Source organism: Ranitomeya imitator, chromosome 5, assembly GCF_032444005.1.
Source record: "Ranitomeya imitator isolate aRanImi1 chromosome 5, aRanImi1.pri, whole genome shotgun sequence".
NCBI lineage: Eukaryota > Metazoa > Chordata > Amphibia > Anura > Dendrobatidae > Ranitomeya > Ranitomeya imitator.
This window is the reverse complement of record NC_091286.1, coordinates 121,049,923-121,063,344: the sequence shown is the minus strand read 5'-3', so window position 1 is coordinate 121,063,344 and position 13,422 is coordinate 121,049,923. Positions and strand designations below refer to the sequence as shown.

Genomic DNA, 13,422 nt, shown 5'->3' with positions numbered 1-13,422 from the left:
TCACATCACCCCAGTGGACCCCAAGCAGCATCGGTCACCCTGACCGAACACCACAGGTGGCGTCACGAACGACAAACTACCATCACCCCTTTTATTGGACGCCCCTTAGCAGGGTCACGGACCGGGTCCAGCCACCGTGACAACCCCAGAACTGAGACAGAGAGGACCGGTACCGAGTACTCTGTGGCCCTGTGTCTGGGGGCGCTCCAACTACCTCCAGTGTGATGCTGTATATACCTCCAGTGTAATGCTATATATACCTCTAGTGTAATCTTGTATATACCTCCAGTGTGATGCTGTACATACCTCCAGTGTAATACTGTGTATATCTCCAGTGTGATACTGTATATACCTCCAGTGTGATGCTGTATATACCTCCAGTGTGATGCTGTATATACCTCCAGTGTGATGCTGTATATACCGCCAGTGTGATGCTGTATATACCTCCAGTGTGATACTTTATATATCTCCAGTGTAATACTGCATATACCTCTAGTGTAATACTGTATATACCTCCAGTGTGATGCTGTATATACCTCCAGTGTGATGCTGTATATACCTCCAGTGTACACTGTATATACCTCTAGTGCAATACTGTGTAAACCTCCAGTGTAATACTGTAAATACCTCTAGCGTAATATTGCATATACCTCCAGTGTGATACTGTATACACCTCCAGTGTAATACTGTACATACCTCCAGTGTAATACTGTATGTACCTCCGATGTGATACTGTATATACCGCCAGTGTAATACTGTATATACTTCCAGTGTAATACTGTATATACCTCCAGTGTAATACTGTATATACCTCCAGTGTAATATTGTGTATACCTCCAGGGTGATGCTGTATATACCTCCAGTGTATACTGTATATACCTCCAGTGTAATACTGTGTATACTCCAGTGTACTACTGTATATACCTCTAGTGTAATATTGTATATACCTCCAGTGTGATGCTGTATATACCTCAAGTGTAATACTGTATATACCTCCGGTGTGATACTGTATATACCTCCAGTGTGATGCTGTATATACCTCCAGTGTGATATCCATACTGTACAAATACTATGTGACACGCAGGGTTTTGCCTCCAGTGCTCCGGGGTCTGCAGTCAGCAGTGAGGGGGTGACTGGCAGCCCACCCTACACCGAGCATTGAAGCCGCACTCATGTGTATAGGCACTGGCAGCTCCTTGTAGAAGCCCCTGATCTGCCCCCTACACTCCTCCTCCTACTTTCCCTCTCTCCTCTGTCCCCTCGTCCTGGAGCAGATAGACCCCTTTATCCCTTCCCTTCTTTCCCTCCACTTCCACTCATGCCTATTAGCTCCACACAACTGCTCCTGCTGAAGTTTTCCTGGGACGGAGGAGTTTCTTTACTTGGCTGAAGAGCAGGAGCAGCAGCGGAGGAGAAGGAGGAGGCGGCGGGCAGAGCAGACGAGCAGGGAAGGACGGCGCAGTCCCCAGCAGTGCCGCCGGCTGCAGCTCACCTAGACTGTAGCGCTGTGACCACTGCTCATCCATGGCTCCGTACAACAGGTGGGGAGCCGCACTGTGCGCTCTGCTCTCAGCATCTGCTGTGCTGGCCAACATAGAGCGAGTCAGGAGGATCACGTACGTGGTGCACCCAGGACCCCCGGGCATCTACCAGCAGCAACCTGTGGGCAGGAGCACCATCGTAGTGAGCAGCAGCAGCAGTGCCCAGGAGCGGAGCCGCAGGGTGAGCAGAGTCTCCAGCCCGACTGTGGTGCAGAGACCGCAGCCCCTCACAGCAGAGAAGGCGGCGGCTGTCAGCACCCAGAGCCGCCAGTACTCCCGGAGCGGCGGGCAGACGGACGGAGCGCGGAGCCCCGGGCTACAGCACAAGCTGCACATGCAGGGGTGAGACTACTGCGACCACTCATCTTACCACTAATACTACTGCTATATGCCGGGCAGGGGGGAGACTACTGCGACCACTCATCTTACCACTAATACTACTGCTATATGCCGGGCAGCGGGGAGACTACTGCGACCACTCATCTTACCACTGCTACTAATACTACTGCTATATGCCGGGCAGGGGGGAGACTACTGCGACCACTCATCTTACCACTAATACTACTGCTATATGCCGGGCAGGGGGGAGACTACTGCGACCACTCATCTTACCACTAATACTACTGCTATATGCCGGGCAGGGGGGAGACTACTGCGACCACTCATCTTACCACTAATACTACTGCTATATGCCGGGCAAGGGGGAGACTACTGCGACCACTCATCTTACCACTAATACTACTGCTATATGCCGGGCAGGGGGGAGACTACTGCGACCACTCATCTTACCACTAATACTACTGCTATATGCCGGGCAGGGGGGAGACTACTGCGACCACTCATCTTACCACTAATACTACTGCTATATGCCGGGCAGGGGGAGACTACTGCGACCACTCATCTTACCACTGCTACTAATACTACTGCTATATGCCGGGCAGGGGGGAGACTACTGCGACCACTCATCTTACCACTAATACTACTGCTATATGCCGGGCAGGGGGGAGACTACTGCGACCACTCATCTTACCACTAATACTACTGCTATATGCCGGGCAGGGGGGAGACTACTGCGACCACTCATCTTACCACTGCTACTAATACTACTGCTATATGCCGGGCAGGGGGGAGACTACTGCGACCACTCATCTTACCACTAATACTACTGCTATATGCCGGGCAGGGGGGAGACTACTGCGACCACTCATCTTACCACTGCTACTAATACTACTGCTATATGCCAGGCAGGGGGGAGACTACTGCGACCACTCATCTTACCACTAATACTACTGCTATATGCCGGGCAGGGGGAGACTACTGTGACCACTCATCTTACCACTAATACTACTGCTATATGCCGGGCAGGGGGAGACTACTGCGACCACTCATCTTACCACTGCTACTAATACTACTGCTATATGCCGGGCAGGGGGGAGACTACTGCGACCACTCATCTTACCACTGCTACTAATACTACTGCTATATGCCGGGCAGGGTGAGACTACTGCGACCACTCATCTTACCACTGCTACTAATACTACTGCTATATGCCGGGCAGGGGGGAGACTACTGCGACCACTCATCTTACCACTGCTACTAATACTACTGCTATATGCCGGGCAGGGGGGAGACTACTGCGACCACTCATCTTACCACTGCTACTAATACTACTGCTATATGCCGGGCAGGGGGGAGACTACTGCGACCACTCATCTTACCACTGCTACTAATACTACTGCTATATGCCGGGCAGGGGGGAGACTACTGCGACCACTCATCTTACCACTAATACTACTGCTATATGCCGGGCAGGGGGGAGACTACTGCGACCACTCATCTTACCACTAATACTACTGCTATATGCCGGGCAGGGGGGAGACTACTGCGACCACTCATCTTACCACTGCTACTAATACTACTGCTATATGCCGGGCAGGGGGGAGACTACTGCGACCACTCATCTTACCACTAATACTACTGCTATATGCCGGGCAGGGGGAGACTACTGCGACCACTCATCTTACCACTGCTACTAATACTACTGCTATATGCCGGGCAGGGGGGAGACTACTGCGACCACTCATCTTACCACTAATACTACTGCTATATGCCGGGCAGGGGGGAGACTACTGCGACCACTCATCTTACCACTGCTACTAATACTACTGCTATATGCCGGGCAGGGGGGAGACTACTGCGACCACTCATCTTACCACTGCTACTAATACTACTGCTATATGCCGGGCAGGGGGGAGACTACTGCGACCACTCATCTTACCACTAATACTACTGCTATATGCCGGGCAGGGGGGAGACTACTGCGACCACTCATCTTACCACTGCTACTAATACTACTGCTATATGCCAGGCAGGGGGGAGACTACTGCGACCACTCATCTTACCACTAATACTACTGCTATATGCCGGGCAGGGGGAGACTACTGTGACCACTCATCTTACCACTAATACTACTGCTATATGCCGGGCAGGGGGAGACTACTGCGATCACTCATCTTACCACTGCTACTAATACTACTGCTATATGCCGGGCAGGGGGAGACTACTGCGACCACTCATGTTACCACTGCTACTAATACTACTGCTATATGCAGGGGGGAGACTACTGCGACCACTCATGTTACCACTGCTACTAATACTACTGCTATATGCCGGGCAGGGGGATATTACTGCGACCACTCATCTTACCACTGCTACTAATACTACTGCTATATGCCGGGCAGGGGGAAGACTACTGCGACCGCTCATGTTACCACTGCTACTAATACTACTGCTATATGCCGGGCAGGGGGAAGACTACTGCGACCACTCATGTTACCACTGCTACTAATACTACTGCTATATGCCGGGCAGGGGGAAGACTACTGCGACCACTCATCTTACCACTGCCACTAATACTACTGCTATATGCTGGGCAGGGGGGAGACTACTGCGACCACTCATGTTACCACTGCTACTAATACTACTGCTATATGCCGGGCAGGGGGAGATTACTGCGACCACTCATCTTACCACTGCTACTAATACTACTGCTATATGCCGGGCAGGGGGGAGACTACTGCGACCACTCATCTTACCACTGCTACTAATACTACTGCTATATGCCGGGCAGGGTGAGACTACTGCGACCACTCATCTTACCACTGCTACTAATACTACTGCTATATGCCGGGCAGGGGGAGATTACTGCGACCACTCATCTTACCACTGCTACTAATACTACTGCTATATGCCGGGCAGGGGGGAGACTACTGCGACCACTCATCTTACCACTGCTACTAATACTACTGCTATATGCCGGGCAGGGGGGAGACTACTGCGACCACTCATCTTACCACTGCTACTAATACTACTGCTATATGCCGGGCAGGGGGGAGACTACTGCGACCACTCATCTTACCACTGCTACTAATACTACTGCTATATGCCGGGCAGGGGGGAGACTACTGCGACCACTCATCTTACCACTAATACTACTGCTATATGCCGGGCAGGGGGGAGACTACTGCGACCACTCATCTTACCACTAATACTACTGCTATATGCCGGGCAGGGGGGAGACTACTGCGACCACTCATCTTACCACTGCTACTAATACTACTGCTATATGCCGGGCAGGGGGGAGACTACTGCGACCACTCATCTTACCACTAATACTACTCCTATATGCCGGGCAGGGGGAGACTACTGCGACCACTCATCTTACCACTGCTACTAATACTACTGCTATATGCCGGGCAGGGGGGAGACTACTGCGACCACTCATCTTACCACTAATACTACTGCTATATGCCGGGCAGGGGGGAGACTACTGCGACCACTCATCTTACCACTGCTACTAATACTACTGCTATATGCCGGGCAGGGGGGAGACTACTGCGACCACTCATCTTACCACTGCTACTAATACTACTGCTATATGCCGGGCAGGGGGGAGACTACTGCGACCACTCATCTTACCACTAATACTACTGCTATATGCCGGGCAGGGGGGAGACTACTGCGACCACTCATCTTACCACTGCTACTAATACTACTGCTATATGCCAGGCAGGGGGGAGACTACTGCGACCACTCATCTTACCACTAATACTACTGCTATATGCCGGGCAGGGGGAGACTACTGTGACCACTCATCTTACCACTAATACTACTGCTATATGCCGGGCAGGGGGAGACTACTGCGATCACTCATCTTACCACTGCTACTAATACTACTGCTATATGCCGGGCAGGGGGAGACTACTGCGACCACTCATGTTACCACTGCTACTAATACTACTGCTATATGCAGGGGGGAGACTACTGCGACCACTCATGTTACCACTGCTACTAATACTACTGCTATATGCCGGGCAGGGGGAGATTACTGCGACCACTCATCTTACCACTGCTACTAATACTACTGCTATATGCCGGGCAGGGGGAAGACTACTGCGACCGCTCATGTTACCACTGCTACTAATACTACTGCTATATGCCGGGCAGGGGGAAGACTACTGCGACCACTCATGTTACCACTGCTACTAATACTACTGCTATATGCCGGGCAGGGGGAAGACTACTGCGACCACTCATCTTACCACTGCCACTAATACTACTGCTATATGCCGGGCAGGGGGGAGACTACTGCGACCACTCATCTTACCACTGCTACTAATACTACTGCTATATGCCGGGCAGGGGGAGATTACTGCGACCACTCATCTTACCACTGCTACTAATACTACTGCTATATGCCGGGCAGGGGGGAGACTACTGCGACCACTCATCTTACCACTGCTACTAATACTACTGCTATATGCCGGGCAGGGGGAAGACTACTGTGACCACTCATGTTACCACTGCTACTAATACTACTGCTATATGCCGGGCAGGGGGAAGACTACTGCGACCACTCATCTTACCACTGCCACTAATACTACTGCTATATGCCGGGCAGGGGGGAGACTACTGCGACCACTCATCTTACCACTGCTACTAATACTACTGCTATATGCCGGGCAGGGGGAGATTACTGCGACCACTCATCTTACCACTGCTACTAATACTACTGCTATATGCCGGCCAGGGGGGAGACTACTGCGACCACTTATCTTACCACTGCTACTAATACTATTGCTATATGCCTGGCAGGGGGAGACTACTGCGACCACTCATCTTACCACTGCTACTAATACTACTACTATATGCCGGGCAGGGGGAGACTACTGCGACCACTCATCTTACCACTGCTACTAATACTACTGCTATATGCCGGGCAGGGGGAGACTACTACGACCACTCATGTTACCACGGCTACTAATACTACTGCTATATGCTGGGCAGGGGGAGACTACTGCAACCACTCATGTTACCACTGCTACTAATACTACTGCTATATGCCGGGCAGGGGGGAGACTACTGCGACCACTCATCTTACCACTGCTACTAATACTACTGCTATATGCAGGGGGGAGACTACTGCGACCACTCATCTTATCACTGCTAATTATACTACTGCTATATGCAGGGGGGAGACTACTGCGACCACTCATCTTATCACTGCTAATTATACTACTGCTATATGCTGGGGGGAGACTACTGCGACCACTCATCTTACCACTGCTACTAATACTACTGCTATATGCCGGGCAGGGAGGAGACTACTGCGACCACTCATGTTATCACTGCTACTAATACTACTGCTATATGCCTGGCAGGGGGGAGACTAATGCGACCACTCATGTTACCACTGCTACTAATACTACTGCTATATGCCGGGCAGGGAGGAGACTACTGCGACCACTCATGTTACCACTGCTACTAATACTACTGCTATATGCCGGGCAGGGGGGAGACTACTGCGACCACTCATCTTACCACTGCTACTAATACTACTGCTATATGCAGGGGGGAGACTACTGCGACCACTCATCTTATCACTGCTAATTATACTACTGCTATATGCAGGGGGGAGACTACTGCGACCACTCATCTTATCACTGCTAATTATACTACTGCTATATGCTGGGGGGAGACTACTGCGACCACTCATCTTACCACTGCTACTAATACTACTGCTATATGCAGGGCAGGGGGGAGACTAATGCGACCACTCATGTTATCAGCGATACTAACGCTACTATCAATACTAATACTGCTATGAATGGCAGGATCGAAACTACCTCTACCGCCAGCGTTGTCACTATGTATTTAGCAGGTGTGAGACACTACTACTGCTGATACTATCACTGCTACTATTAGTACTAATACTGCTGCAACTACTTGTACTACTTCTACTAGGTGCAGGGCAAAGGTGAGACTACTGCTACCACTGATATTATCACTGCCACTATTGCTACAGGTGCTACTACTAATACTGATATGTATGGGCCAGGAATGAGACACTACGGCTTCCACGGATGTTTATCACTGCCACTTTTATTAATGCTACTACTATTGATTTTTATAGGACATGGATGAATGCAGAATTGAGAACACTACTGCTACCACTAACATTACTACTGCTAGTACTATTACTATGCATAGTGCAGGGGTGAGACACTACTGCTTCCACTATTATTACTATCACTATTGCATTATTTTTACTACTGCTATTTTTACTGCTACTACTGCAACCGGAACTACTACTGTTACTACTGCAATACAGGGGAACAATTTGAAAAAAAAATTCTGAAAAAATTGGCATGCTGATTCCAAAAATGTAGTCAGTTTTTTTTCTAGCACGTCAAGTTTTTCCTACACAACTTACCTGCCAGAGAAGCACAATTGCACTGATATCTGTAATAAGACTTGTTATCTGATTACAATTCGACTCATATAGAGCTACGTGGCAACTTGTAAGAGTAGTCACATCTTTGTTATGCCTATTTCTTATATATTTCATTTTTTGTTCATATTTGTACTATTTAAAAAAAAAACAACACTTTTTAGGTACAGTAGTTTACATAGTTTTGAGAAGACAAAAATCCTATAGTTCAAAAACTTGACGTGATAGAGAAAAACTGAGATCATTTCTGGATTCAGCATCCAAAAATTCCCACTCCTGAGTAGCAGTGGGATATGGGGTAATAAAGGGTTAATGTCACCGTGCTATTGTAAGGTGACATTAAGCCAGGTTAATAATAGAGAGGCGTCAATAAGACACCTATCCATTATTAATCCTATAGTAATAAAGGGTTAACAATACACACACACATTAGGAAAAAATTATTTTAATGAAATAAAGACAGGGTGTTGTAATAGTTTATTAAATGCTCAATCCAATTGAAGACCCTTGTCACCTGAAACAAAGTTAAAATAAAAAAAATAACAATATCCCTTACCTTCCGTCGTTCAGTCATGTCCCACGCTGTAAATCCATCAGAAGGGGTTAAATAATATTACAAGCAGGAGCCTGCTAATGCAGCCACCCCTGCCTGTAAAATCTGGGGAATGAATGGGAAGCAGGGGAACATAGCTATCGAGACTTGCGGTGCTGTGCCCCCTGCTGGTGTAACCTCAGATGAACTTGAGCATGGGAATTTTTCTGAATCTTTTCTCACGCTCGAGTTCATATGAGTCACTGGCTTTACCACTCTGGCATAGAAAATTGCACGGGAGCCCACACCAGTTTTGTCCGTGATTTAACCCTTTATTTTAACAGAGCCCCCAAATTTTGCACACAGACACTTCTAACATTACTAGTGAGGGATATGTAAAAATACAAGGGATATGAAATGGTTTACTGTATGTAAACCATGTCTCATATCCTGTCGGGTTTGGGAAGGAGATAGCGAAAGCCGGCAATTGAATTACCGGCTTTTCTGCTATCTAGCGCTGTATGAAATATAAATATATATATATATATATATATGTGTCTCACTGACATATATATGTACCTATACTATGTATAGACATTAATTTTATTTGTTCTATTCAAACATGTCAGTGTGATTTTACTGTACACTGCGCTGAATTGCCGGCTTTTCTATAGAACAAGTCACACTGATGATCCGTGTGTAATCTGATTTTTTTCTCAGTCCCATAGACTTTCATTGGCGATTCTCAGTCGAGATACGCTGACAATCGCAGCATGCTGTGATTTCACTCAGATCCTGAATACGGCCGAGAAAACAACGGATAATAGGAGCTGCCCCATTGATTAACATTGAGCCGAGTGCTATGCGATTTTTTTATCGCATTGCACTCGGCCGTATTACGGTCTAGTGTAACTCCGGCCTTAAGTGTAGGGCAGGGGTGAGAGACTAGTGCTACCATTAATACTACTATTATGCATTCAGCAGTGGTGAGACACTTCTGCTACCACTACTACTACTACTACCACTACTATCATTCTTATCATTACTATTACTGCTCCAGTTAATTCAACTAGTATGCATAGTACTACTACGACTACTAATGTGGATATGAAGGGTGAGATATCACTGCTACTACTACTATTCCAACACTAAAGGTACCGTCACACTGAGCGACGCTGCAGCGATACCGACAACGATCCGGATCGCTGCAGCGTCGCTGTTTGGTCGCTGGAGAGCTGTCACACAGACAGCTCTCCAGCGACCAACGATGCCGGTAACCAGGGTAAACATCGTGTTACTAAGCGCAGGGCCGCGCTTAGTAACCCGATGTTTACCCTGGTTACCAGTGTAAAAGTAAAAAAAACCAAACACTTCATACTTACCTTCTGCTGTCTGTCCCTCGGCGCTCTGCTTCTCTGCCCTGTGTAAGCCCAGCGGCCGGAAAGCAGAGCGGTGACGTCACCGCTGTGCTCTGCTTTCCGGCCGCTGGGCTTACACAGGGCAGAGAAGCATAACGCCGAGGGACAGACAGCGGAAGGTAAGTATGAATTGTTTTTTTTTTTTTTACTTTTACGCTGGTAACCAGGGTAAACATCGGGTTACTAAGCGCGGCGCTGCGCTTAGTAACCCGATGTTTACCCTGGTTACCAGTGAAGACATCGCTGAATCGGTGTCACACACGCCGATTCAGCGATGTCTGCAGGGAGTCCAGCGACCAAATAAAGTGCTGGACTTTCTGTAGCGACCAACGACATCACAGCAGGATCCTGATCGCTGCTGCCTGTCAAACTGAACGATATCGCTAGCCAGGACGCTGCAACGTCACAGATCGCTAGCGATATCGTTCAGTGTGACAGTACCCTAAGGGCTCATACTCACTTGCGCGTGACTCAGATGAGTCTCGCACGGCAATACCCGGCACTGCACTTGGCACAAAGAAGCGGAGCGTGTGGCTGCATGTATTCCTATGCGGCCGCACGCTCCGATCTGAGTGCTGGCAGCAGTGCCGGGTATTGTCGTGCGAGACTCATTCGAGTCTCGCGCAAGTGAGTATGAGCCCTAATGCTATTATGCATGGGACAGAGATGAGAGACTTTTGATATCATTAATATTATTATTACTAGTAACACTATAACTAGGTATAGCACAGGTATGAGAAACTACTGCTACCATTACTGTTATCCATGCTAAAATAGTACTATTAGTATATACGTTAGAAGGAGTCATACATCTACCATTACTACTGCTATGGATATGCAGGGTGAAACACCACTGCTACTACTACTACTACTACTACTACTACTACTACTACTACTACTACTATTGTTACCAGCCCTAATGCTAGGGATGAGATTTTACTGCTACCAATACTATTATTACTACTAGTAAGGCCATGGTCACACTATCAGTATTTGGTCAGTATTGTACCTCAGTATTTGTAAGCCAAAACCAGGAGTGGAACAATCAGAGGAAAAGTATAATAGAAACACATCACCACTTCTGTATTTATCACCCACTCCTGGTTTTGGCTTACAAATACTTACCGTATCTGGATTACTGACCAAATACTGATAATGTGAATGTGGCCTAACACTACTAGGTACAGTGTCGTGCTGGCTTGATACTTCTACCACTACTATTATTACTACTAGTAAAACTACTACTAGATATAGAGCAGGGGTGAGATGCTACTACTATTATTACAACTAGAAAAACTACTAGGTACAGTGCAGGGCAGAATAATACTTCTACCACTACTATTATTACTACTAGTAAAACAATTACTAGGTATAGGTCAAGAGTGAGGTGTTACTGCTACCACTACTATTATTACTATTAGTGTCACTCAGCACCACAAAAGGAAATGAGACTGTATGGTCTTTTGATAGAGCAAGGAGTCAAAACCAGATATGGTCTATATCTGTTTTTGACTCTTTGCTGGATCAAAATAAATGAACACTGCAGTAATACCCGTAGAATGTAAGTCCGCAAGGACAGGGTCCTCTCTCCTCTGTACCAGTCTGGCATCATTGTAAATTTGTTTACCGTAAACGGTATCTATAACTCTGTACGTAACCCCCTTTCTCATGTACAGCACCATGGAATTAATGGTGCTATATAAACAAATAATAATACCCTACAGTCTCATTTTCTTTTCTGGTGCTAAATTTCCTACCTTATTAAGTCTGAACCGTGAGTCTCTTCCTCAAGCACCCAATTTTTTTTAAAAAAAGGACAGTGTGCCGGTCTTCTCCTTCTAACCCTATTACTGACACTACTACTAGTTACAGTATATGGCAGGGGTGAGACTGTACTGCTATCACTACTACTAGTATTATTACTACCAACAGTCCTGCTACTATGTATAAGGCAAGAGTGAACACTACTGCTAACACTACTATTATTACTGCTAGTAGTACTATGACTAGGTATAGGGCAGGGCTGAGATATTACAAGTTCTGACAACCACTGTTCATGGAGTAGAGTGTTAAATACTACAACTCTTTATCGTGCAAAGATCTTAACGCACGACTACTCTCTGTGGGGCAGAGCATAACACACCACTGCTCTCTGTGGGGCAGAAAGTAACACACCACTACTCTCTGTGGGGCAGAGCGTAACACACAACTACTCTCTGGGCCAGAGAGTAACACACCACTACTCTCTGTGGGGCAGACAGTAATACACCACTCCTTTCTGTGGGGCAGACAGTAATACACCACTCCTTTCTGTGGGGCAGACAGTAACACACCACTACTCTCTGTGGGGCAGAGCGTAACAAACAGCTTCACATTGTGGGGTAGAGCGTAACACACCACTACTGTCTGTGGGGCAGAACGTAACACACCACTACTTTCTGTGGAACAGAACGTAACACACCACTACTCTCTGTGGAACAGAACGTAACACACCACTACTCCCTGTGGAGTAGAAGGTAACACACCACAACTCTCTGTGGGGCAGAGCGTAACACACAACTTCTCATTGTGGGGTAGAGCGTAACACACCACTACTCTCTGTGGGGCAGACAGTAACACACCACTACTCTCTGTGGGGAAGACAGTAACACCACTACCCTCTGTGGGGCAGACAGTAACACACCACTACTCTCTGTGGGGCAGACAGTAACACACCACTACTCTCTGTGGGGCAGACAGTAACACACCACTACTCACTGTGGGGCAGACAGTAACACACCACTACTCTCTGTGGGGCAGACAGTAACACACCACTACTCTCTGTGGGGCAGACAGTAACACACCACTACTCTCTGTGGGGCAGACAGTAACATCACTACTTTCTGTGGGGCAGACAGTAACACACCACTACTCTCTGTGGGGAAGACAGTAACACCACTACCCTCTGTGGGGCAGACAGTAACACACCACTACTCTCTGTGGGGCAGACAGTAACACACCACTACTCTCTGTGGGGCAGACAGTAACACACCACTACTCACTGTGGGGCAGACAGTAACACACCACTACTCTCTGTGGGGCAGACAGTAACACACCACTACTCTCTGTGGGGCAGACAGTAACACACCACTACTCTCTGTG

The 13,422-nt window shown here is 47.7% G+C and overlaps 1 protein-coding gene across 2 annotated transcripts in view; it reads left to right on the top strand.

The window, feature by feature from the left end:
- Positions 1-1,389: 1,389 nt before the first annotated feature.
- LTBP1 (latent transforming growth factor beta binding protein 1) overlaps positions 1,390-13,422 on the top strand; it is a 536,829-nt gene continuing 524,796 nt past the window's right edge. Inside the window, exon 1 of one of the 2 annotated variants that reach the window (XM_069769110.1) lies at positions 1,390-1,883. In XM_069769110.1, coding sequence (XP_069625211.1) covers positions 1,525-1,883 — 359 coding nt within the window. In that variant the 5' untranslated portion in view covers positions 1,390-1,524. The remainder of the gene's footprint in view (positions 1,884-13,422) is intronic. The other variant, XM_069769111.1, reaches the window with a different exon arrangement.